The sequence below is a fragment of the Juglans microcarpa x Juglans regia genome, chromosome 2D (assembly GCF_004785595.1).
Source record: "Juglans microcarpa x Juglans regia isolate MS1-56 chromosome 2D, Jm3101_v1.0, whole genome shotgun sequence".
Classification (NCBI taxonomy): Eukaryota; Viridiplantae; Streptophyta; class Magnoliopsida; order Fagales; family Juglandaceae; genus Juglans; species Juglans microcarpa x Juglans regia.
The window spans coordinates 16,411,043-16,436,832 of NC_054596.1; the positions used below are offsets into that span (position 1 = coordinate 16,411,043).

The 25,790-nt window shown below is 36.2% G+C and overlaps 1 protein-coding gene across 1 annotated transcript; it reads right to left on the minus strand.

The window, feature by feature from the left end:
- Window positions 1-2,340: 2,340 nt before the first annotated feature.
- LOC121248581 (B3 domain-containing transcription factor ABI3) lies at window positions 2,341-6,220 on the minus strand. Its single transcript, XM_041147077.1, has 6 exons — window positions 3,908-6,220; window positions 3,659-3,751; window positions 3,413-3,513; window positions 3,248-3,294; window positions 3,066-3,142; window positions 2,341-2,903 (listed from the first exon to the last, which is right to left on the minus strand). The coding sequence occupies exons 1-6, from the start codon at window positions 5,606-5,608 to the stop codon at window positions 2,739-2,741; spliced, it is 2,184 nt and encodes a 727-aa protein (XP_041003011.1). The 5' UTR covers window positions 5,609-6,220; the 3' UTR covers window positions 2,341-2,738.
- Window positions 6,221-25,790: the final 19,570 nt, after the last annotated feature.

Here is a 25,790-nt window from a genome sequence, read left to right on the forward strand (position 1 = left end):
CTTGGCATAGAAATGTAAAAAAGGATAACAAAAAATGGGGGAAATTCAGACAAATGAATTAATTTTTTATACTAGTTTTCTAATTGTCTGATTAGGTACCAAGAAAATGATCACTAGCTACGAGAACAGTAGTAGTATTGATTCAATGACTCAAAAATGATGGACCACTTTGATTTGTCTAACATGACTTAGAAGATGTTGCGCTAGCTAGCTGCTATAGATCATTGTTTTGAGGTTAAACAAGAGATTGACCTTCTTTGTCACATATAAGAGTATGTCAACTAAAGATTTAAATTTCGTACCGTACCGGCCGGTACGGCCGAAATTTTTCGTTTCGGCCGTCCGGCCGGTACAGGTACTATACCTGTTCCGTACCGGCCAAAATACCGGCCGTACCGGCCGGTACCGGTCATACCGGCTTCAATTTCGGCCTGTACCGGCCTATATTTCGGCCGGTACCGGCCGATATTTCGGCCTGTGTTTTTTTTTTTTTTGTTTTTTCAAACTACAAACTTATTTTTTAACCCTCAATTCAGACTAGACTATTTATAATTTATATATATATGTATTTGTATATAATTTATTTATATATAGACTATTATTTTAGAATATAATTTTTATATATATTTATATATATAATTTATTTATAGATCGACTATCCCGAAACGCTATCCCGAAACGGTACCGGTACCGAAATATTTCGTTCCAGTGCCTTGACCGGTACGCTGTCCGGTACGATATTCAAAACATTGATGTCAACTCTAGGCTATGTGGAAAGCTATAAGATAGGTATATGTACATGCATGATGTACAATGGTACAAAGGGTCGGGTCAATCAGAAGTTTTGCTTATGTCAAAGAAGCATGCATGCATCTATATATATTAATTGATGTATGGCCAATGGTAGACGTGTGAGTGTTAAAATCTTGAAGATTTTGAGGCCAAATTAATAAAATTGATGAGTTGTGGCTTGAACAATTTTAATGAAAATCTTGAGTGGTCTCCCGTTCAAGGTCAAAATTAATTAATTTTGAGAAACCATGATTCCTATCCGGGCAGAACAGTTATATATATTATAATAAACAAATATTATTTGTTGTTTATTTTTAAGATAAATGGAAAAACAAGTGGTTTGCTTGGAAATCCAACTTCACTTAACTTTTTCCTTTTTTTTTTTTTTTTGTGAACTTTTTATTTTATGTGATCTAAATAAAGATCAAATAATAATAAGTAATATTAGAGACAAGCCTCAAATGCACAAGTCCTGTGCAAATTTTTTGTAAAAAAAGAGTTCTACTAAGAAAATTGAGTTTGTCATAGTAATTTTCATGGTGGGGTCCATTTTTTTTTTTTTTTTTTTATAAAAGGTCCATTGTACATTTTGAGCTTCTATATATCCTTATTAAATAATATTAATTGAAAAAAACTAAATGTACTTAAGAAAAACTTACAAAAACTTACTTCTTCATATGTTAGTTATTGATATGTTGAAAATCATGAAATTTGAATTTCAAAAGAAAACTAACAAAATGATTCTTGTAAGTAAAATTGTAAGTAAAAATAAAAGTATATGTAGCACTACTCATATTAATTAGCTAGTCATGCATGGTCAAAAGTCCGTTAATAAACTGTTCAAGCGCCTCATGATCATCATCAACGTTCAACATTTGTCCCTTAGGGGTTGTTTGGATGTTGAGATGGCTTCATCTCATCTCAACATCAAAACACTACTCAAACATACACTTTTCAATTTCAAATTTTCAACTTTTTCATCTAATAACTTGATCAAACTTCTAAACAAAACACAAAAAAATTTAATTTTTTCAAATTCTAAAACAAAATTAATTATATTAAAAAATTATATTCTAACAATATTTAACTTTATAATATTTTTATTCAACTTTTTCTCTCTTATTTCTCAAAACCCCATAAAACATCATAACTCAAATAATTTCACTTCTATTCACAAATTTCTCCTCTCATCTTATTCCCAAAACATCCCTTTAATTTTAAAAAATAAAAAGATCATTAATAAATAACATTTATATCTAACTTTTGTTGTATCTCTTTGTGGCTAAATTAGCATTTCTCCATTAATAATAGTTAATTCGAAACAAATATCAATATCTCAAAAGATCTTACTCTCTTAATTTGGAGGTAATAACTTGCCCCATTTTCATATCCAATCGGGGAACCTAAATAAACAACGTGAAACCACATTATTAATTAATGTCCATTACTTATCATTCCTGATGAAACACTAATTGGCGGACCGAATAGCCCCTCTGAGCGTTCAAAGTGGGAGGCAAAGTAATGTTTTCCCTTATAAATAACACCTAATTTTAAGCATTACATGATGATCAGTACGTAATATTAATTGGAGATGATACACCTAATTAAAACCGAGTATAATTAAGCTAAGCCTAACTTCCAATTTATAATCACACGATGACTAGAAATTTCCTGATCAACTTCCGTACGCATTCATGAGTCCCCAGGCCAATCTCCTTAATTAATTAATACTCTCACTCGGCCGGCAGTTTGTGATAATTTGCATCTATATATATATAACTCTATGGGCGCTCGATCCTGACTGATCAGAAAATTATTAACCAATGACCGAGCTTCAGATCCAGAAGTACTGCATGCATGCATGGCCATCCATTTGTCCATTCGTCTTTTTTGCACGAAAGAGAAGTGTCATGCGCTGCTTTGCTCCTCCTTTCTTCTCTCTCACTTTACTGTTTTTTGCGTGCGGTGGGTGAAGATGATATTGCACCCTCAGCACCAGCTGGAGTAGTAGTGGTGGTTGAAGTACTTGCATGCTGGTTTTTCTGCGATTTTCCAGGCCTTTTGCTCTCGGATTTCGGCCCTGGTTGCCGCACCTTCACTCCTCGTATCATCTGCGAGGTTTAATAATATATTCACAATATAATTTGAGAATCATAAGGAAAAGCTTAGAAACAACTAGTCAAAAATAAAATAAAAAGAAGCAAAAATTAATTAAAAGTAGAACTAGATAGCAGGAAGAGAGACTGAGAGGGTGCATATATGTATATATATACATATTTGCCACACTTGACGTCTGAGTATATGACTATGAAGTCTCCTTCTTGGAGTCCATTGGCCCTCACAAAATCTCCTGAAATAATAATATTGATGACCAAAATAATTACTAAAAACAAATAAAAACTTAAATGAAACCGATCATAAGCTTTAGACGGCCATGCACAATGCAATTACCCACCTGTGTTTTCAAGAAGATACATCCTGCTTTTATTGTTTGGCCAGTACCTGCAACTCCATGAGAAGGAACGAAGATCACGACGTGATTATTTCGATTGTATTAAAATGAAGATGAAATAAACGGGAAGGGAAATTAATAGTATTGATTAGTTAAAGCTTGGGATACCTATAGCGCATGTTCCATACACGGGAGGTCCCTATGTCTTCCATGGCAATAGAAATGCCATCTCTTGCCTCCAATTCTGGAAGATGGGTCTCTGCTTCTTTCTGATTAAATTCCAAGTTATTCAAAAGAAATTTTATTGGCCCTTAAATTAAAGCGTACATATCAGCAAAGATACGCAAGAAAAAAAAAATCTCTATTTAATGGAACGGTCTCATATCAAAGAAAGAAATTAATAATGAAGACTACCTTAGGCAAAACAATTCTTCCAAGGTTACCCACATCACTCTGCTTAAGCACCTTTTGGAGAAGAAACCTCAAGTTCTTCTCAGGTTTCCACCCCTATTCAACCAATTCCACACAACGCATGCATCATTAATTATTCGAAGCACTAAAATATCAAACACCTATTTCAATCGCTTCCCAATATTCATTCCGCATTACAGGATTTAACATTAACTCTGGGTGTGAAAATCAAAACCAAGACAAAGAGCCTACCTGTCTTCTATCCGATGCAACTCTCCCCGGGAAATTCTGTCCATGCATGGCCATCCGATCAGCCGGAATTCCCAGTGCCATCTCCGCTGGCGTCACCGGCGAGCCAGAAGCAACCCTACCTGTAGTAGAGGGCCAGTATACCCAGTTTCCCGGATTGGCCTGAGCTGCTACGGCTGTGGTACTGCAATTGTCACCGCCAAGTCTTGCATGCTGATCTGCATTCTGGCTTTGGTGCTGATTTTGCTGGTTATGATGATTGTGATTATGCCTATGGTGTGATAAAAACCGCCTTTGCCTCGCCATCCTCTTCTTCCTTGCCTCTTTAGTAGCTGAGGAACCTAACCTCAACAGCCTCTCACCGTGACCATTAAAATACTGTTGGTAGGGGTGTTGATTTCCATACCCTGCAAAAGGTTGTGGAGCCTGGTGAAGATTATTTTCTGGGAAGGCGTTGTAATGAGACGCCAGAGAAAACTGCGATGCAGACCATGAATGTGAGGAGCCCAGCATGTGATACTCTGTCGGAGGTGGGTAAGGACTGTGGCTATTGAGATTGGAAGCTCCATGTGTGTAAGGATCACCCATATACCCAACCATTGGAGGGTAAGCCGCCGGAGGCGCCAGCACGGCAGTCGGCTCGGCAACACAAGGTGGTTGAGGGATCCATGTCGATGACTGTGTAGCAAAACAAGGGTTTGATTCAGGTGTCACGGACTCAGAATTAAGATTAGCGTTAGGGTTAGGGTTTTGGAAAGGGTCTTGGTATTGTTCAGGAAAATGGGTGGGTGCTTCTTTGTTGCGCCTTTTCTGAAGATGGTTCATCTGAACCCATTCCAGTACAAGTTTCAACAACTGCTTCATGGCCTCCTTTCCTCCACCCAAGCGCCTTGCAGCACTCTCGATAGTGGCCTTCTTGATCCTCACACTCCTTAGGTCTTCCGCAGAGACGGTCTCTTTGTTTGTTCTAAGCCACTCCAAAAACACCGCCGCCATGTCATCTGGATCCTTCTCTTCATGGCCGGTCTCTTTGTCGTTGTTACTCCGTAACATCAGCTGGTCATGTTCTCGATGCGCATGTTGCTGCATTGCATGTTCTTCTTGAGACATTTGTTCCTGTTGAAAATCCTCCAGGGGGTTTTCGCTCTGAAAGATACATGATGGATCGAAGAAATCGTTGCTTTCAATTAGATCCATGTACCCCAAAGTCTCCATCACATCCATACAGTCCACATCTTCAAGGCCGTGGTCAGGCGGCTGAGGGATCTCCATGGAGGCGGTGGAAGACAAGGCTCCAGGCGGCGCATCCACTGCATCATGCAGGCCGTTGTGATGATGATTCTTCTTCTCCACATCTTCCTCTGCATCTGATTTCAGAAGCGCCCAAGAAGCTGCGGAAGAAGACGAAGAGGCCGAAGACGATGACGAGGAGCACGTGATAGCCTTGACTGGTGCTGGAATGGATGATGATGATGAAGATGATGACATGCAAGGGAAATCAGGGAGAGGAGGGAAGTCAGTGTAAAAGAGTGAAATATCATGGACATCATCTGCAAGCAGATGATCTTGTTCATTTGAAAGCCAGATCTGTCTCTCATCAACACTCAATGCCTCTTCTTCCTTCATGGCATCAAACCCGGTAGGGTTACCATAATTCCTAACCCCTGCTTGGAGATCTTCACTTTGCAGTTCCTCACCCTTCATCTTTCTATTCCCAGAAACGATAAAATCAGCCAAACAAGAACAAAAAAAAATTTGAAACCAGAAACCCTTTTTTGTGTTTGTTGCCCTGATCAGATAGAGTTTAGAGAGAGAAAGTATGAATGAAGAGGAAAATGGAAGAAAGGGAAGGATGTTTTCTGTGTACGGAGAAGTGCAAGAGAGAGATTTTATTGTATCTGATTAAGGAAGCAAGAGAGAGAAGGGCCCGCTTTTCCCATGATCAGATCCTCAAACAGAGTACAACATAAAGCATCTGGGTCTATCTCCACACAACAAAGATAACATAAACAATATTAATTATATCCAATTATAGCAACAAGGAAAGCGACTTCTCTTCTCTAACCCACAACTTCGTTGTTTTTTAATTGCATAGTTTATGAGAGACATGAGTGATCAAAGAGTTGTATACGATACCGATCAATAAAACTAGATCACATGAAAGAAACAAAATTAAATAAAGATATTTACTTTTTACATATATAGAATTATCAAGAGAAACGCAGGGACGACTAGGCTTCAAATCTGGCAAACCAATCAACGCAGCGGCTTTCGGGACACCCCCACATGCCTAAACATTTCCAAAACTCGAACCTCACCCATGCGTGTTCTGGTTTCTTCTGGGAAGTTTCCCTTGTTTTGCAGATAAGTTCAAAAAACGTTTTTGTTTTTCTTTTTAAGGGAGTTAATTTCTCTTTACGCAATAACTTCATGAGTGTCTGTTTTTGAGAGAGAGAGAGAGAGAGAGAGAGAGAGGGAGATTAAAGAAAGAAGTTCTAGAGAGAGAGAGAGAGATTAAAGAAAACAAAAAAGGAAAAGAAAGAAGAAAACAAAACCTCGTGCCACTAGTTTCTCAGCCTCACTCCGGGTTCTGTGCCACCCGCCATACGTTCCCACCCGAGTGGTGCGACCAACGGCGCATTAACCTTTGGTCCTTTATGAGCAACATGATGACAGAGAGTAACAGAGTTAATGGCGCATCTTAAAATTAAAAATTACAGGAAAACTTTGTACGATTGATTAGGTTTTTCAAGCGGTACTAGTAGTCATGTAACCCGGCCCATCATCCATGTGAACAACCCAACTTCTAAAATCACAATAAATTTAGATATTTAAACATATTTACCCTAACAATAACATCAATTACGCGCACACATATATATGCATGTCAAAATATAAATTCATGAGCAATAATATTGGTATTATATTCAAATAATTCCGAATTTATCAATTTTACATATTATAATTATAAGGTGATAAATGTTTCAAAGTCGTACTAAAAGACTCGTTTCTTAGTATTCAAATATCTAAATTTTTAATACTAAGAGTCTATAGCTTAATGGCATAGAATCCGATTATTTAAAAACTTGAATTCAAAAACTCCACTCCTTTATAAAAAATAAAAAAAAATCTAAATTTCTAGACAAAAAAGAAATAAATTTAACTTTATTTTTAATGTGCAGCCACGGTTTTGTTTATCTCATACAGAGAGGGAGAGAGAAATACTAGTTTTATGTGGGAGAAAAAATGGAGGGAGTTGGGGGTTTGTATTGGTGTCAGTACGTAAGGTAGTTTGTATGGATTCGGGGGCGAAGCGGCGGAGTGCGTAGTTTTGTGCTACGTGTCCCTTTCCATGCACTTCTTCCCTCACTGACGTAACCTATTTTAACCCTATCCACCAATAACCGTGCTCTCTCCCGTTTCAATCCGTCTATCTCCACGCTGCAGAGCCGATACTTTCACATGCATTCATGTATATTTTAATCTCACGGACATGTCAAGTCTTGCCACGTCTTTAACCTGATGACCTGCTTTTTTCTTTGATCGTGTGGCTCATCCTCTACCCCGCTCGGGGCTTCTACACTTCCGTACATTACAGCCAACCTTCGGGATTTTTGTCGTTTGATTTTTTTTTTCTCTCTCTCTCTCCAGACGTTGGGCTCCCTCGCACGTGGGTCCAGCCACACACCACATAATTTTCATCTCTAAAAATTATATGTTAAGTCATGAAAATTTATTCCATGCAGTGTTCTTACCAAATATGAAATATCCCGATTTCATATGTTTATCTGTTTTTTTTTTTTTTTTAAATAACAAATTTCATTCAACCAACACTATGGCCTTCAGCCATTACAAAGTTGAGTGTAGGAACTGACACAACATTAATAGGGTTTGCATCGATACCAAAATGTACAAGGCCAGAAACTGAAACTAAATCCGAATTTACAACATTAACATCAGACTGAACAAAAGCGGTTCCATCTTCACACAAACTTGATTTTTGTTTGTTAACCATAACCTGATCACTTATAACTTGGTTGATGCAATCAATATCCATGATTTCATAGTTTTGATAAAGTGCATTTTGTGCTAGCTGGTGTGCCACCTTATTAGCATTCCTTTTGACATGTGAAATTTTCCAGTTAATACCTGTCAAAATCGAGTGCACATCTTCCACAAGGCATCGTAGTAGACCATTATTCTGAATGTTCTGATTTACTGCATCAAGAACCTGCAGTGAATCTCCTTCAAAGACTACTCTCTGCAAACTAAGCTCCTTACACCACTTGGTTGCTGAAATTAAGCCTCTTGCTTCTGCTAAATCAGCTTGTGGGCAAAATTGAAGTGGTTGCATGCAGGAAGCCAGCATGTCCCCATCAGCATCTCTAATAGCAATCCCAACTCCAATCCGAGAACCCCTCTCTTTGACTGCAACATCCCAATTGATTTTGATCCAATCCATCTCTAGAGGTTTCCAATAAACACAATCTGGTTGAGCTTCTCTACTGTTGTTTCTAGAGTCGAGTTGCTTTTCATGAAGTCGATGAAACTCATTAAACTCCTGTGTTGCTCTCTTTATCAGTATAGAAGGGGCTAAGAAACTGTCTTCAAAAATCATCTTATTTCTTCTTATCCACAACATTCTGGCTATTTCTGCAAATAGAGATATTTCAGAATTACCCAATCTGTGTAGCATGTTCATAAAAATTTCTCCAAACTCCTGATGAGTGAATGCAGCCTTCTGAAATTTTTTGCTTCCCAACATCCACACATCCTGTGCAGATGGACAATTCCACAGGACTAGAGATGGAGTTTCTTCCACCTGCTGGCAGATAGGACATAGAGGATCATTTACCACTTTTCTCTTACACAGATTTTTCTTTGTGGGTAGAGCATCATTACAAGCACGCCAAATAAAGACTTTGATAGCATTTTTGGTATTCATTTTCCATATTTCCTTCCATAGTTCTTTGTGTAGCCTTTGTGTTGAGGATTCCCCCTTTTTCTGATCTTGCCACTGCTTGCACAAATGATAAGCACTCTTGACAGTAAAGCAACCATTTCTTGTATACTTCCAAACAATCTTGTCCCTAGAGATGCTGGTCTGTGCTACAGGTATTTTAACAATCTGTTGCACATCTTCTTCCCAGAAAATATCCTTAATCATCTGCATATTCCACCACCTTGTATTATGATCAATAAGTTCAGCCACCTTAGCATTTGATGATAGAGTGTTCACAGGAGACATAATTGTACCAGATTCATTAGTAGGAATCCACTGATCTTGCCATATCTTAACATTTTCTCCATTGGCAATTCTCCAAATCATTCCTTGTTTGACAATATTGATCGATGAGCTAATGCTTTTCCAAGTATAGGATGGTCTAAAACCAGCTGTTGCCTGTAAGATAGAGCTATGTGGGAAGTAAACAGCCTTGAGAATTCTAGTTGCTAAAGTTTTCAGATTATTGAAAATTCTCCATACCTGTTTGGCCAGTAAAGCTGAATTGAAGGCCACCAAATCTCTGAAGCCGAGTCCCCCACCTGCTTTATTCTTGCTCAAACAATCCCAACCTTTCCAATGAATCTTTGAACCACTATCCTGAGTGCCCCACCAGAAGTTGGAAATCAATGAGTTCAATTTATTACATAAAGTTTTTGGAAGAAGAAACACATTCATGCTATAAGTGGGTATAGCTTGTATCACTGCCTTGATTAGAATGTCTTTGCCAGCTTGTGAGAGAAACTTCATCTTCCAATTTTCCATTCTTTTACTCACTTTCTCTATTATGCCTTGAAAAGCTACTGATTTTGAGCTTCCAATAATTGATGGCAACCCCAAATATTTCTCCATGTTTGATGAGGCTCTCAAACCAGCCACTTGCAGAATATAATTCTTTGTTGCTTGCTTTGTGTTGCTGCTGAAATATAAGGAAGTCTTGCTTCTATTGAGCCTTTGTCCTGAGACCTGCTCATATTGATAAAAAATCTGATTCAAATTAACCCACTCTTGGATATTAGCTCGACAGAAAAGCATACTATCATCAGCAAAAAACAAGTGGGTCATCTTGATATGTCCTCTGGCCATGGGAACCCCAGTGATCTGTCCTTTCTGTTCAGCTTCCATTAACTGATTTGTTTGCACTTCAGCACAAATGATAAGCAAGAAAGGAGACAAAGGGCAGCCTTGCCTAAGACCCCTAGTGGGTTTAAAACAATCTTGAGGGACACCATTTACTAACACTGAAAAAGAAGATGAAGAAATACACCTCAAAATAAGTTCAGTCCATCTAATATCAAACCCCATTTTTAACATAGCTTCTTTTAGAAATTTACACTCAATTCTGCCATAAGCTTTACTCATGTGAAGTTTCAAAGCCATGTAGCCCTTATGTCCTTTCATCTTAGTTCTCATGGAATGTAAAATCTCATAGGCAGCCAAGATATTGTCAGATATAAGTCTACCTGGTACAAAGGCACACTGGTTTTGAGAGATTATGGCTGGAAGTATCTGTTTGAGTCTGTTGGCAAGTAATTTAGTAATGATTTTATAAAGAACATTACAAAGACTAATCGGTCTGTAGTCAGTAATGAGTTTTGGGTTACTGCATTTAGGAATCATCACTAAATAGGTAAAATTGATATCATCCATGCCTTTATTAGAATTTAGAAAATCAAGGATAGCCTCATTGACCTTTTCCCCAACCACAGACCAATATTTTTGATAAAAACAAGCCCCATAACCATTCATCTAGTAACTAACCTTTCTTTTAACTGGTCTCATCAAATCTTCCATGTTTAAAGGATTGGAAGTAGTAAAAAGTCCTTTGAAAAACTGTGACGCCCCGACTCCCACGTACAAAAATACGGGAATCGTGACGTCATGATGATGATAACACAGTCACGCATCCCAACGAAATGTGCTCAAATGTAGTGCAACATGCAAATGTGCACAATAAAAATTGCAGCGGATAATATAAACAAGTCAACTAAGTACTAGAATTTTTAATACAAACTAACATAAGTAAAATGCTTAAAAGATTTATACAGTCATCCCAAATAAAATAATAAAGTCTCAAACTATAAACGAGCGATCCCAATCACTTCTTGGGCGGAGCCGAATCCTCAGGCTCACCCTCATCCTCCTCTGTATCAAAATCTGTGTTACCATAGAACGGTACCGCAGGTAAGTATAAATCAAATAACCACGAGATAAACACATATTAGTGCAACTAACATGCATGCATATGATTAAATATGCGTCAGATCCAAAAATATCATTTTTTTCGAAAATGGATATTTTTCAACACACGCCAAAATCCCATTCTGGCCCAAAAATAATAATCTGTCATTTTTCCAGAAAAATGACCCAAATCAATAAAACATCATTTTCCCAGAAAATGAATCACATAAAAAATCCTTTTATTCAACACACGTTATTTTCACGGAAAACAGCCCATTAATCCATTAACCAATGCACCATGATCTCCCTTAGGGATCATATGCACGTCCTGGCTACGTAGCGATGTCCAGTTTCGCGCTCAGCGCGTTCGTGGCCAAGCATCCTCTAACCCCCGCCAACAGAAGGGCCACGGAGTCGGCACGAGACCATCTCGTCCGATCCCGTTGTCGCCCGGCGACAACCTAGGGGGCGTCACTCAGTATATTCCGCTCCCGAGTGACTAGAGAAGCTCCACCGAGATAATGCCCCATCTCGGCTTAGGGTTGTGATACACATGCACCCAAAAATCCTTTAACACATGAAAACCCAGTTTTCAATAAACATATGAACATGAATGCAATTACACGAAAATCCAGTTTCATTTACAAATATGATCATGCGTGCAAATATGCCATGTACATGAAACGACGCCTTAACCAACAATCATCAACTCACAACACCAACCAAACACACAAACAACTCCGTCCTCCAATCCATCCAACCTCTGTACTCCTCGGACTCAGTCTGGCATAACCAACCAGATCACAATAAAAAGAGCTAGTACAAAAATATATTTAAATCACGATAGTTCTTTGGAAAATACTTACAGGGCTATATTATAATTTTCGAAGGATCACGAAGCTGCAAGAAGTGGTGGCTCAGCAACGTAATAGTGTAAAATACACTGTGGCGTGGGATCTCAAAAACTCACTTTTGAATGGAGACAAACCAAGACTCGAAATTGATAGGGTAGGGCTTAAGAATGTCGGTGAAGCTAGTGGTGGTGGAGGTTTGCCGTGGGCGGCGGCGTAGGAGGCGGTTTAAGGCCAAAATATCTAAAATAAAAATGGAGTTGGATGTACTTCATCGGTGACAGATTGGGGCTAAGGATGGGTGCATTGAGTTGTTAGGAGGTCGAGGATGAAGTGGTGAAGAAATGGTGGCCGGAGGTGGCACGATGACGGCGCTGGAACTCAAAGGGTGCCGCGGCTTTAAGGAGCTCGTGGAGGCTAACGGTTGCGCGAGGGAGGCTAAAAATGGAGGGCGTGGTCGCCGGAGGGAATGGGAGCTGAAGGACTGGGCGGTGGCGGTGGGCTGGGAGAAGGCGACGCGGACGCGTGGTGAGAGGGGAGAAGCCGCGCGAGAGAGGAGCAGAAGGAAAAGAAAAGAAAGAAAAGAAGAAAAAAAAGAAAAAGAAAAGAAAAAGTGAAAAAGAAAAATGGAGGGAAAGAAATGAGATCCAATCCTCACATCTTAGGTTACAAAAATGATCCAACGAAAAAGATTTGAAAACAGCATCTCAATTAAAATAATTTAAACGTAATGATAGAATGAAAATAAAATATTTAAATCCCACAATAAATTAATTTAAAATAAAGAACAATTTAAATGCATAATAATAATTAATATTAAGAAACATATCAAATTTTATTTTCACAAATTTAAAAAATCATAAAAATAAACCCACTAAAAATCCGACAATTTTAAAACAAGAGAATAAATTTTTGAATTAATAAAAATAATCTTTCAATAAAAATACATTAAAATACGGGGTGTTACAAAAACTGTGTAAAAGCCTCTCCAATTTGCTTGGAATCTGAAATAGTCCTCCCAGTCTCATCAATAATATTAGATATCCTGTTTCTCTTTTTTTTTTTTTTTTTTCTAAGTTGCACACATATGATAGAATCTAGTATTTCTATCTCCTTTCTGCAACCAAATTTCTTTTGCCCTTTGTTTCCATTTTACATGCTCCCTTTCCAGCTGTTGATCAATGTCTTTCTGTAAATCCCTAAGGTACTGCACAGATGTTGTTGTAATAGATTGTTGCAGAGCCTGAAGAGATTTCCTTTTCTGCTTGATACTTGCTCTAGACTCATACTCTTTTTTATAGCTCCACTTTTTCAACACCTGCAAGCAACCGGCCAGCTTTGTGTTTATCTTTAAGAAGCCATCTTTATTTCTACCATGAATCTGCCAAGCATTACTAATGACATCCTCACAATCAGAGAAAAGAGACCAACAATCTTCATATCTAGAGATTTGAAAAGGTTGCCCATTCCAATCATTTTGTTTCCCAACAGTCATCAAAATAGGACAATGATCTGAAGAGTATGATGCTAAAACTTGTACCTCTCCTCCACCAAAAGCTTCACACCACTCAGAATTGACAGTGGCTCTATCAAGCCTTTCCTTTGTGAAATTACGATTTTCTCGCAAATTTGACCATGTATATTTACCTTGAATACAACCCAAATCCTTCAACTGGCACTCTTATAAAACACATCTGAAATCATCCATCTATTTTTTACCCCTTCTAACTCCTTCATAGTTTTCACTATGATATAAGATTTCATTAAAATCACCAATACATAACCACCTTCTAGGCTGGAGGAGATTCAAATGTCTTAAAATTCCCCACCCTTCATGTCTCTTATCAGTTTCAGGATTACCATAAAAACAAGTCAGCATCCATTCAGCATCTGGTTGCACAACCCACATATTAATGTGTCTCTGTGAGTAGGAGCTAATATTAATTTGAACATCATCTGCCCATAACAACATCATACCTCCACTTATTCCCACACTATCAACTGAAAATAAATATTTGAAACCCAATTTCATTTTCAAACCATCTAAATTCTTCTTGTGCAATTTTGTTTCCTTGAGAAACAAAATGCTAGGCTTGTGGACCTTAACCAACAAGTTAAGGTCTCTAATTGTCTAAGGGTTGCCAAGCCCTCGACAATTCCAACTTAGGAGCCTTATTTCTCCCGGTAGGGCTGACAAATAGCCTTCGACGATAATTCAAGATCAAATAGTAAAGCTTGCTTCTTACCCCTACTATCTTGTTGATTTTCTTTGATCATCAAACCAGATTCTTCATCATTTTTCCTTTTCCTAGTAACATAATTGGCAGATTGAATCAATTCAGTGCTTTGCTATCCCCTTGCTCTCATTTTCCATCTATTAATACAAACCTCAGGTACTTTCTCTGTTTCACACACCTTTGGTTGATTCTACACCATTTCTGACTGATCAAGCTGAGTAGTTATCACCATTGGCGATGAAAGTTGACCTGCTGATTGTTCCAATAGTTCCTTTGAATTGTCAAAAATTATTTCTTTTGATGCTGCCTCCCTGTTAATCACAGATAGATCATTAACTTGAAGATGGCCAACATTACTACCTTCATTAACCTCTTCTATTGTATTTTGATTCAATAGTTCTTTACTTGATTCACCTGTCAGCAGTTGAGTTTCTTTTTGTGCCTGTTGTTCCACCTTATTACTAGATCCTTGCTTTATTGCAGAAGAAAATAAAGGACCCAAAGTGCTACCATAACTGGAAACTACAGCTAAGCTTGAAGCACGTAGCCATGATCCATATTGTTGCATGTTGTAATCTTTGTTTTCTTCCTTCTGTTTATACATCCCCACTCAACCTTGTGCTCCATGCTTAATAGCCCCACATTTAAAACAAAATCTAGGTAGCCTTTCATATTTAAATTGAATAAAGCTTTTCTGGCCATGCAACTCCATAATCTTCCCTCTGATTAAAGGCTTTTTTATGTCCACCTCAACCTTCACTTTAATCCACTTACCCCAACAATTCTCATCATAATCAGCCTCCACCTCAATAACTCTACCAATAGTGGATCCAATCCTACCTCCAATATCTTTATTCATACAACCGAGAGGTAAGTTATGCAATTGGACCCACAAAGAAGTTGAGTTAAAGTTCAGATCAGCAGGTGGTGTCACTCCATCAAATTTTTTTATGCAAACCAGGTTAGTGTCAAACAACCAGGGTTGGCCTCCCCAAATTTTGTTCATGTCTTCCTCAGTTTGGAATTCAAACACATAAAGATTATCACCAACTTCAATAATTTTAGTTCCAGCACAAGATTTCCACACTTTTAGCATCGTGTTCATAAACGCATCCTTATTAATTTTCTTATCCGCAATTACTTTTCCTACCAGACATAATCTCCCTTTCTTCAAATTATTCTCGATGTCTTGGTCAATTATTACAATTTCATACCTTTCCTCTTCAGTTAAGGAAAACTTGCTCCATAGTTTTGAAAGTTCTTCTTCCATTGAAAACCAGAACAGAGCTTGAAGTAAACAAAGCTTGAGACTGAGTTGACAGAATTAAAAAATAGAGACTAAGAACTTGCCCTAGGCTACAAACCCTTCCACCGAAAGTGAAGGACCGACTTCCTCCTCATATGTTTATCTGTTTTTGCTTCTTGAGGTTTTAATTTTTATTATTTTTGTTACTGACTTTGATAGTTTTGTCAATCGAACCTCTTGATCGGTTAGAATTGTATTGATCAATTTTATATATATCAATTGTGTTGTACAATATGGCCTATATATGAGAGGCCAAAAATTATACAAGAGCATTACTAGACCAATTTGGACTTGGTAAAGATATACACTAACAGTCCCCCTCAAACTCAAGGTGTATGAGAAACCACCTTGAGCTTGTCAACCAAATAATGAAACCGAGCCGTAGGATGAGACTTTGTAAAGATGTCAGCAATCTTAAGAGGAGACAAAGAGTAGCTGAAGAGAACCCTGTAGTAAATGATGACGAACGTGATGACAATCAATCTCGATGTACTTGGTCCGCTCATGGAAAACATCATTTTGAGCAATCTAGATGGCATTGCGATTGTCACAGTAAAGAGAAGTGGCAGAGGTGAGGGGTACACATAAATCCTATAGTAACCATCAGAGCCAAATGAGTTCACCAGTGGTGTCTGCCTGGTCACGATACTCAGCCTTGGTACTGGATCAAGAGAGAACACTCTGTTTCTTGATACACTAAGAGATCAATGAGGAACTGAGAAGAAAGCAGTCACTAGTGGTGGAACGAAGATTAGTGGGATCACCTACCCAGTTAGCATCAGAGTATGCTCGAAAAACTAGTGGAGACTAATCAGAGAAATGCAGACCATGGAAGAAGATATCGAAGAATGTGTATGACAGCAGCATAGTGGGCTGTTCGAGGGTAGACATGAACTGGGCCACCTGATGCACAACATAAGAAATTTCTGGACGAGTGACTTTAGGGTAAACCAGGCTGCTTGTGATACCCCATATGATATGATAATGGTAGGTGGTGTATGGGATCCCACATTGCTTGAGAAAGAGAAGTTCTTGCTCTTTATAAGATTCTAATGGAGCTCCAATTGCATCATTGACTAGTCCTTTTGGAGTATAGGTCATGTGGTTTGGGCCTTTCATTACTTGCAAACGAGGCCTACGTTGATTTGTCTTCTTCCTATTTTTGGTAAAATATGTACGAACGTGATTTATATCGCTTCAAAATGCATGCTAGGGCTTCAAGATTTGTTTTCTTTCGCTTCTTTATATTCATGTGATATGTTCTTCTTCATATTATATATATATATATATATATATATATATATATACATACATACTAGGGAACGACTCCTGATGCGTTAGCCGCAAGGTACACCTGACATAATGGTTTAAATAAAAAAAGATGAAAAAGTCAGCAATTTATTTGTCTGGGAAAAGAAAATATAAGATTAAAGAAAAACAAAAAATCAATATTAAAAAAAATCTAAACTTCAGCAAAGTATGAACATTGGTCTGCATCCATATTGGATTATTATTTACTCTCTATATATATTATAATAAAATATTATTAATTTTTTATTTTAAAAAAATTGAAACAAAAAGAAAGGAAAATTAGTACACTATCAAAATAAAAATGACATAAAAAAAAAGAGAGGTCAATTGATGTGCGCCGCAAGACTATTAAGGGTCTTTTGATAAAACATGATCCTTCATTAAATTGTACAATGGAGTTACACGTCAAATAATCAAGAGCCTTAAGGACCTTTTGGTAAAACATGATTTTTCATTAAATTCTACAATGGAGCTACACATCAAATGGTCAAAGGTTTTAAGCCCTTTTGGTAAAACAGGACTTACTAGACTTAACGAAAAAACAAGAAAAGTTAACGGAAAAATAAGAAAAGTTATTATTCACAGTTAGATAGTCACTTATTATAATAAAGTAGATATATACAAAAGTTATATTATTACATTTTCATTGCACTGATTCCACTAATTAATAGTGGGATTTTAGGAATGAAAGATGTTCGATCAATACTAAAAATAATTTTATAAAAAAACTACAAAGTTATAGGACTTTATATTAGTCGAGCTGAGTTACATGCTAGTTGCATAGAATCCAAGTTAAAAAAAAAAAAAAAAATCACACACACACACATACACAACTAATTTAATAAAAAATTGCGTCGAATTCGAATAATAACTTGTTGAGTAGTCTTGTTTATTTATTGTCATGCATTTTTTAAGTTTAATATCATTACAAAAATATGTATGTCTGTGATCAGTACTAGAGATGTAAATTAATCAAGTTGGAGTAAGTAGTAGGTGATATTCTTTGCTCATTTATTTTGAGTCGTCATTCTATTTGGAAGTCAACATAGAGCTAGGACATACCATCCATACATTTCAAAATAACAAAATTTGATGTATAAAATTTAAGATTTTAAATTTATCTTTTAAATCAAATCATATCGCATTAGTGACATGATAAATATAAGTGTTTTTTCTGCGAAGAGTTACAAATAAAATATTTCTTTAATTTTTATTAAAATACAAGTCAAGCTTAAACTTGTTAACGAATTGTATTTTATATTTACAAACAATTTATTATTCAAACAACTTATAGATTGTTCACGAACTACTTAATTATAACATAAATAATCTTATAACCTTATTTACAAATTCTAAGAGAAGGTTTTTTAAATATATTTGTATATATAGTTTAATACATATATTTGTATTTACATATACGTATTGATTGTATTCTTGAGGATTAACATGCAAAGTATTAAAACCATAATTATCTCTTATCTTTTGAAATAATTAAGTTATTACCATTATAAAGATAAAAATAACAAATATGAAATTATTTAACTTTATACGAACTTATACGAGTCAACTCAAGTTTTATATAAATTATATTGTTTAATAATTTATCATAATATTTTTGTTCACAAATAATTTGTTTAATAAATAAATCAAACTAGACCTCAATTCGACCGAGAGGATTTCGAGTGACTTAACAAGTAGTCTCATTTATTTTCAACTATACTTGTGAGGCTTTTACCACATTAGAAGTTTAATCGATCGTGTTAGTGTATATCTTTACAAAGTCCCACATTGGTTTCGTAATGCTCTTGTATAGTCTTTGGCTTCTTATATGTAGGCCACCTTGTACAACATAATTAATATACACATAATTGATCAATATAATTCTAACATGGTATCAGAGTCACTACTCTGATCCTTTTAATATACGGGGTTTTCATCCATCAAAACATTCTTCCGCTGCCCTTGTCTTCTATAGCTGAGCCATTCAAGTGTTGCTCATTGTCATCAAATAGTTGCAATTGCTGTGAGGACTACAACAAAATTTCATAATCATCATGCTTGGAGCTATGGTTTGATCGCGTGGCATATTGTTGGGAATATCTTGTTGAGACCGACTCAACACTGGCTAAATCAGTCACATCGAAGCTCGAACGCGCCACACACTATCTGCAGCTCCACTTCCACGTGCCTCACGTCGCTGCTGTTAGCCCTAGTCTTGTCAACAGCCACGTCATCTTGCCACGTTAGCCTCTAGGTTCCATGTCAACAGTCGTCCACATCAGCACTGTTAACCGTTGACTTTTTCTATCCAAGCGTTTTCTACATATTTTCATGTGTTGATCTCATTTTTGCAGTCTACTTTTGCATATACAATCTCATCATGGCTCAAAAAATGAGATTCTTCGTCCTATTCATGTTATATTAGATGATAGAAACTATTTGGTGTGGTCTCAGTCTTTTTGCAGCTTTCTTAAAGGTCGTGAAATTTGGTTCTATTGCTCGAGTGATTGGACAAAGCCAGTACAAAAAATAGATAAATGCGCAGAACAATTTCTACAATGCATTCTCAAATGGGATAGCCATAATCACCAGATCATTACTTGGATGCAAAACACATTCATTCTGACTATCTTCAATCTACTTGGTAGCTATGATGATGCTCTATCTGCTTCAACCATATTAGCCAGGCATTATGCTACTCCTCATGGGTCCAAAGAGTATCAGCTTATGGTCGAGTTATATAAACTCAAACAGGAGCTTAGCCAATCTATCAATGACTTCTTTGATCGTCTTTGTCAAATTTGGAATCAGATTGATCTCTCTAACCCACTCTGGAAGGATCCCACTGATGCTGACATGTATGCCATTTGTCGTGATTAACATCGTCTCTATCAATTTCTCATGGCCCTATAGGATGCATTTGAGCCAATCCATGATCAACTACTTAGTCCTACTCCGACTCCTTCCTTAGACATTGCTTTCAATGAGTTGATTCGTGAGGAAACTCGTCTACAGACGTTACAGACTCAGAACAAGCTCAATAACTTGGTTACCACTCCATCAGTTGCCTCCTCTAACCAAGCTTAGTAGTCTAGTTCTGGAAAGCATGGTCCTAGCAGCCGCTACTCTAATAAGTTATTTTGTCATTATTGTAAACATCATGGCCATGTCATCGAGACATGTTACAATCGTAACAAGAAAGGAACTCCTACTATTGCTGTTGCTAATTCAGACACTCTTTAGGTCTCTAAATCCTTTAGAGATGTGCTTTAGTCTTTTAGATCCACCGTCACTGTTGGTGATGGATTTTTTCAGCAAATTTGTGTCGTTGAAAATAACAAATAGATCTTTTCAACAGTTTTTTCAGCAATTAATCATCAATGAAAATAGCTTTTTTGGCCATGTTCAACAATCTTGTGTCGCTGGAAATAACAATGAAATTATGTACTTGTTTTCCTGTGATTATTTATCTATCCGAAATTCCTTTTTACAGTGATTTTTATTGTCGAAATTGGTTATTTCTAACAATTTTGTCTCGCCAGAAAATAACAATGAAATTATGTAGCAGGCACATCATGCGATCTTGGTCGTCGGAAATGTTTTTTTCCTTACATTTTGTGTCTTTGGAAATAACAATGCAATTTTTGAGCAGTTTGTTTCACGATTGTTTATCGCCAAAAATGGTTTTTTTCGTCGATTTTGTGTCATCGGAAATAACAATGCAATTTTTGAGCAGTTTGTTTCACGATTTTTTATCGCCAAAAATGGTTTTTTTCGTCGATTTTGTGTCATCGGAAATAATAATGAAATTATGTTAAGCTTTTGGCAGCGAGCTAGCTTTTTATCGCAAAAAATTGTAAAATTTAATGAGATATGAGATGCAATAATGGCCAGTACAATAAGTCTGCATTTGGTTCCAAAACTCAGCTGAGCTCAGCTGAGTTCAATCTAACTTTAAGCTGTATCTAACATCCAAACATTTAACTATCAAATTACTAAACTCAACCCAACTCAAAACCTTCTTACACATGAGACTACAACCTTTTTCAACTTAAAACATCTTTATACGTGGGACCTACAACCTTTTTCAATTTTCTATAAAAAGTACTAAAGTCATCTTAATATCCAAATATACTTTAAACTCTATTTAGATGGGCCCCACATAACTCATTCCACTACTTAACCCGCTACTATTCATAAATAACTCAACTCAGCTGAACTCAGCTCAATATCCAAACTTAACTTAAATCTAACTTAACACATCATCCATTCATTAAATGCTCACCAAGATACAACCTAGTTTGTTGTAAGTACACAAAACCAATCAATATTGTCACAATGCCATTACACAACTATGCTGATTGTGTTCTCATCCATCTTGAATTGGGATTGTCAATTTTTATCTAACTAGTGCTTGTCAATTGAACCTTCTTGATCTTTATTTAAAATCACTATGATTTATAGTTTCACCCGCACACTCTTTATATTCTTAAAGTCCTATGGATTTCGTAACGGTAACAATACAAATATAAGTTATATAACCCAAACAACCTTATACTGGTAAACATGAATATTATAGCCAAATATGGGTTAGGGCACACAAATCATATATCTTAGTTATGCTACAAAAACTGGACACATATGCTTTCTAAAATATCTATGTTGTTCAGGACCCACATTATATATATGCCAAATACTTCTCCATAGATCAATGGGAACATGTGGTTTATCATATAGTGAATACTGAATACTAACCACTACGTACATAGCAAAACATGCAAGATGTCAAAACTTGTATTTCACAATCTATGACTAAAGGACATGCAGAATACTTGAAACAAAAATAGCTATATTATTAGGAAATATCACAGGAACGATGGCACAAACTGTATGCCAAATGGAATGTAACAATCCAGTCCAATATTTTAAGGTTGGAATAAAGATAATCTTATTAAGCCTAAATTCATTACAAGAAATAAGGCTTTTTACGGTAATTTTATGTCTGTTGGAAATAAAATCACCGCATAAAGCCTTTAATTGCGGCGATTTTTCCATCGTCGCAATCTTTTTACATAAAAATTTGAAACTGGTCTTTTACAGTGATTTTTTTAACTTTTTGCAATGAACATATTCAACACAAATATTAATTTGGTCTTTTGCAATGATTTTTTACTTTTTGCTATGAAAAAAGTCGCAGGCATATTAATAAACTTGTTATGATGATGTTTTAATTACTGCAATTGCAAAAGTGGCCTTTTGCAGTGATTTTTTACCTTTAAAAATCTCCACAAATAATAATTAGGCTTTGTAGCAATTTTAAAAGCATTGCAAAAAAACAATTTTTATTTCCGGCGAATTCCAAGTCGCCGCTTAATCTCCAATGCGTAGTGGGAAATCACAAAGCAGATTAATGTATAATTCACTTTTGCGGCGATTTTTGTACTTTTTGTGGCGATTTTTGTCGTCGTAACAAATTGTTTTTAACTGTAGCGGCATTAAATTACCGTCGATTAGAAAAAATCGCCGCAAGAGATACTATTTACGGCGAAAATTATCGCCGTAATAACATATGCTAATAAAATTTAAATTGCCCGCCCTACGTTTTCCTCTCATTTCTTTCCCTCCAGCCCTCATTTCTTTCCCTTCCTCCCCCATCTCTCTCCCCAATCCGTCTTCTCCCTCAATCCTCCACCGCTCACAACCGTCGCCAATGGCCCCACCATGCCACCGCCTCCTCACCTCGACGGCCACCCCCTCCTTCTCCACTCAATTTGATTCACGAGCAAGCAAGGTAGTCTCTACGATGCTGTTTCTGTGTCGTTTCCTTGTTCTTCTACTGTATCTACTTATAGGGTTTTAAGCCTCTACGATTTGTTGGTGATTTTGTCATGTTTTTTAAATTCGATTTTCCGCCTTCATATTTGGATACATTTCTATGAACTTTCATGCAAATTAAGTTTCTTGGACTGAGAGACAGCATGTTGGGTAGTTAGGGTTTGGGGTTTTGTGGGTTATGCCGCTATAAGCTTATTAATCAAACATACAAATTTTTTGGCCAGTATTTTGAGGAGCTTTGGGATCCGAAAGATTTTTTTTTTAATGAAAATAAATTTCTTGAATTGATATGCAGCTTGAATGAAGATTAGGATTTAGGCTTGCGTGGGTTTTATTCCAAATGCTCTAATCAATTTAAAAGCTTTAAAGTAGTTAGATTTAGTTTTTTGTGTTTTATGATAATGAAGCCAATTTAGCTTGGATAAAGATCTGCGGGTTCTGTTTGTGGTTACATATGGTACCAACCTTTAGGAGTATTTCCAAATTTGAGCTATTATTTCTATTTGATTAATATGTAGGTGTTTGCTGATGTTGTTCTTAGGACGACATAGAATTTCCTGGCACTCTGTACAAGTATGATAGAATTTCTCAATTTTGATTATGATTTAAGCCTTCAGTCCATAGTTATGTATGTCATGTATGAAGTTGAACACTTCTTAAACTAAGTGGTTGCTATTATCATGTTATGAATAATTGGCTCAGATTATATTTCAAGTGGCTAGGTTCATTGGATTTGGAAGACTTATAATTGAATAATCTTAGGTCATGTTATTATGTTGTTCTACTGTAGGAGAGGAGGGCATTGGAAAGTCTAATGGGAAACCTTTGCACTTCAAGGGATCACATTTTCATCGAATAATTAAAGGATTCATGGACCAAGTATGTTATACCTTTTATTAGCATGCACAAAATCAAATTGAAATTATCCCATATGCTTTGGTTTGATTATGTAATAACAGAATAAAACATTGTCCTGAAAAATAACTCTGCTTTAGTCATGTAAACTTGTTGCATTAATTTGAAACTGCATGTATCAATTACCATATATTAGTAGATTTATATTCAATGAAACTGCATATGTCAATTACCAGTGGCAAAGTAGTGAACTTTTTAGCTTTACACTGCAGCATTTACAGTTCACCACTTGAGGCTACTTCATTTTTATTGTCTTTAGGCCAATGAATTTGAAGGAAGTTGATTATCCATACTTCTGATGGTTAAGTTTCACTTTTTATCTCTAATTTTTTTATCTTATATTTACTCTTTACCTGGTTTTATTTTTTGTTGAACTTTTGTTTTTCTTTTGGCTATATATTCTTGAACTGTACAAAGTTAACTTGTTTATTATGGCAATGCCTTCCACTTTCCTTTTTAGCTAATGTGTTCCCTCCCTCATCCCCTCTTTCTCAGCTTCCTCTCAGTGCAGTTACAAAACTTATTCTTGAACAAGTTGTGGTTTACTCTCATTTTTCTTTCTATATTTTGCGTTGAATACTCATCCTATAAAATTTGTGGTTGTTTCATTAACAGGCTTGGTATTTGATTCCATTTTAATAGTATTTACCTTTGCTTTATGTTTTATTTTTGGGTTGTTTGTGCATGCAGAGGATTATAGCAGGTTAAGACCAACGTTACCAAGGTGCAGATTTATTTGTCTTAGCTTTCTCATTAATTAGTAGGGCAAGTTATGAAAACGTTCTTAAGAAGGTACTGACTTTAATGGTATCCCTTTCTCACTTTATCTTGTATTACTTAATTTTTTGCTCTTTTCCCTTTACTTTTCTTGTTGCCATTTTAGATCATGTTTGGAAAAAGTAGGCCGCTAACTTAAAGCCTGCAGAGTGTTCTGAACTATTATTGCTTTCCATTTTGGCCCACTTATGAATGTAAATAAACCAACATAGGAGGTCATGCTTTCTACTTTAATGAGAAGTCCAAATTTGACCAAGAAAATAATTCCTTGTCAATAGGAACTTCTGAGAAGCTGCTAATAAAATGGTGCATCTGAACTTTGTATTACTTTGACAACTGAGGACAAGTACTTGTTGGTTGATGAGGCAAACTTTTAATGTGAATTCGAGGTTGGGAGAACTGGTTCTAATCTTTGTGTTTTGTTCATGTGTTGTACAATTCCATCACCAATTTTAATTGCTTCTATTTATTAGTTCTCAGAGGCTTGAGGTTAGCAGAGTGGAGTTGCTTCTCTAGGTTGGGACATTTTGTGTGGCAGTTGGGGCTCTAGTAGCTAGTATGCCTTTGACTTGCAATAAAACTAATATTATGCTTACATTAATCACATTGTTGTACAAGTTGCTTACCAGTAAGGAGATTGTTTTAGTAACTATATACAGTAAGTATTACACTCTTCTTTGCATATAGCTGTTGCATCATCTAACCACCTAGGAACTTGCCTTGCCTTGCTAAATCCCTTTGTAGCATAATTGGTATGAGCTAGGATTAGGACATTTGAAATCACACTTATATATTTTTGGAGATCAATATAATTTAGATGTGTATAATATTTTTATTTATTCTATTTTGTGCATTTTTTTTTAATTTTCTGAAACATCATTTCCAGCGAGTTAAGTTCGCTGAAAATAATGTTTTTATTCATATAAGCTAATTTAGGGCGACTAAATATCGCCGCAAATATTCTTTTGTAGCGACAACTACTCGCTGGGAAAATATAATTGCAACGATCATGAAAAGTTGCTGGAAAAATATCGAGGCTTTCCAACGATTTTTCAACTTTTTGCGACGATATATATCGCCGCAATTAAGTTTTCTCAACGATTTAACATTAAACAAGAAGGCTTTTTTCAGTGATTTTTTGAATAATTGCAGTGCATTAAAATCGCCTGGAAAAGTAACTATTTGCGACAATTTTTGCAGTTCGCTCGTTTAACTTATAACTGAGCAGACAATTGCGATGAATATGGGGCGTAGTAAAAATCGTCGAGAAAGACTATTTGCAGCAGATTTTGGGGTTATTTGTGGTATTTTTGGCACCGGGAAAGGCCCTGTTTCTTGTAGATATTAGACCATATATTATTTATTTAATTTAAAATTTAAAATATCATAAAAAAAGTATATTTTTTATTTTAACATATACAATTATGAATTTTATCAAATCCTATTAATAACATGTGTAATTTTAATTGAG

Bases quoted from the DNA above. Each gene is read 5' to 3' on its own strand.
- LOC121248581 (XM_041147077.1), bottom strand. From the start codon at position 5,608: ATGAAGGGTGAGGAACTGCAAAGTGAAGATCTCCAAGCAGGGGTTAGG. The intron at 3,514-3,658 runs GTAGTCTTCATT...GAATTTAATCAG, and splicing joins GAAGAATTGTTTTGCCTAAG to AAAGAAGCAGAGACCCATCT. The intron at 3,295-3,412 runs GTATCCCAAGCT...ATGGAGTTGCAG, and splicing joins GTATGGAACATGCGCTATAG to GTACTGGCCAAACAATAAAA.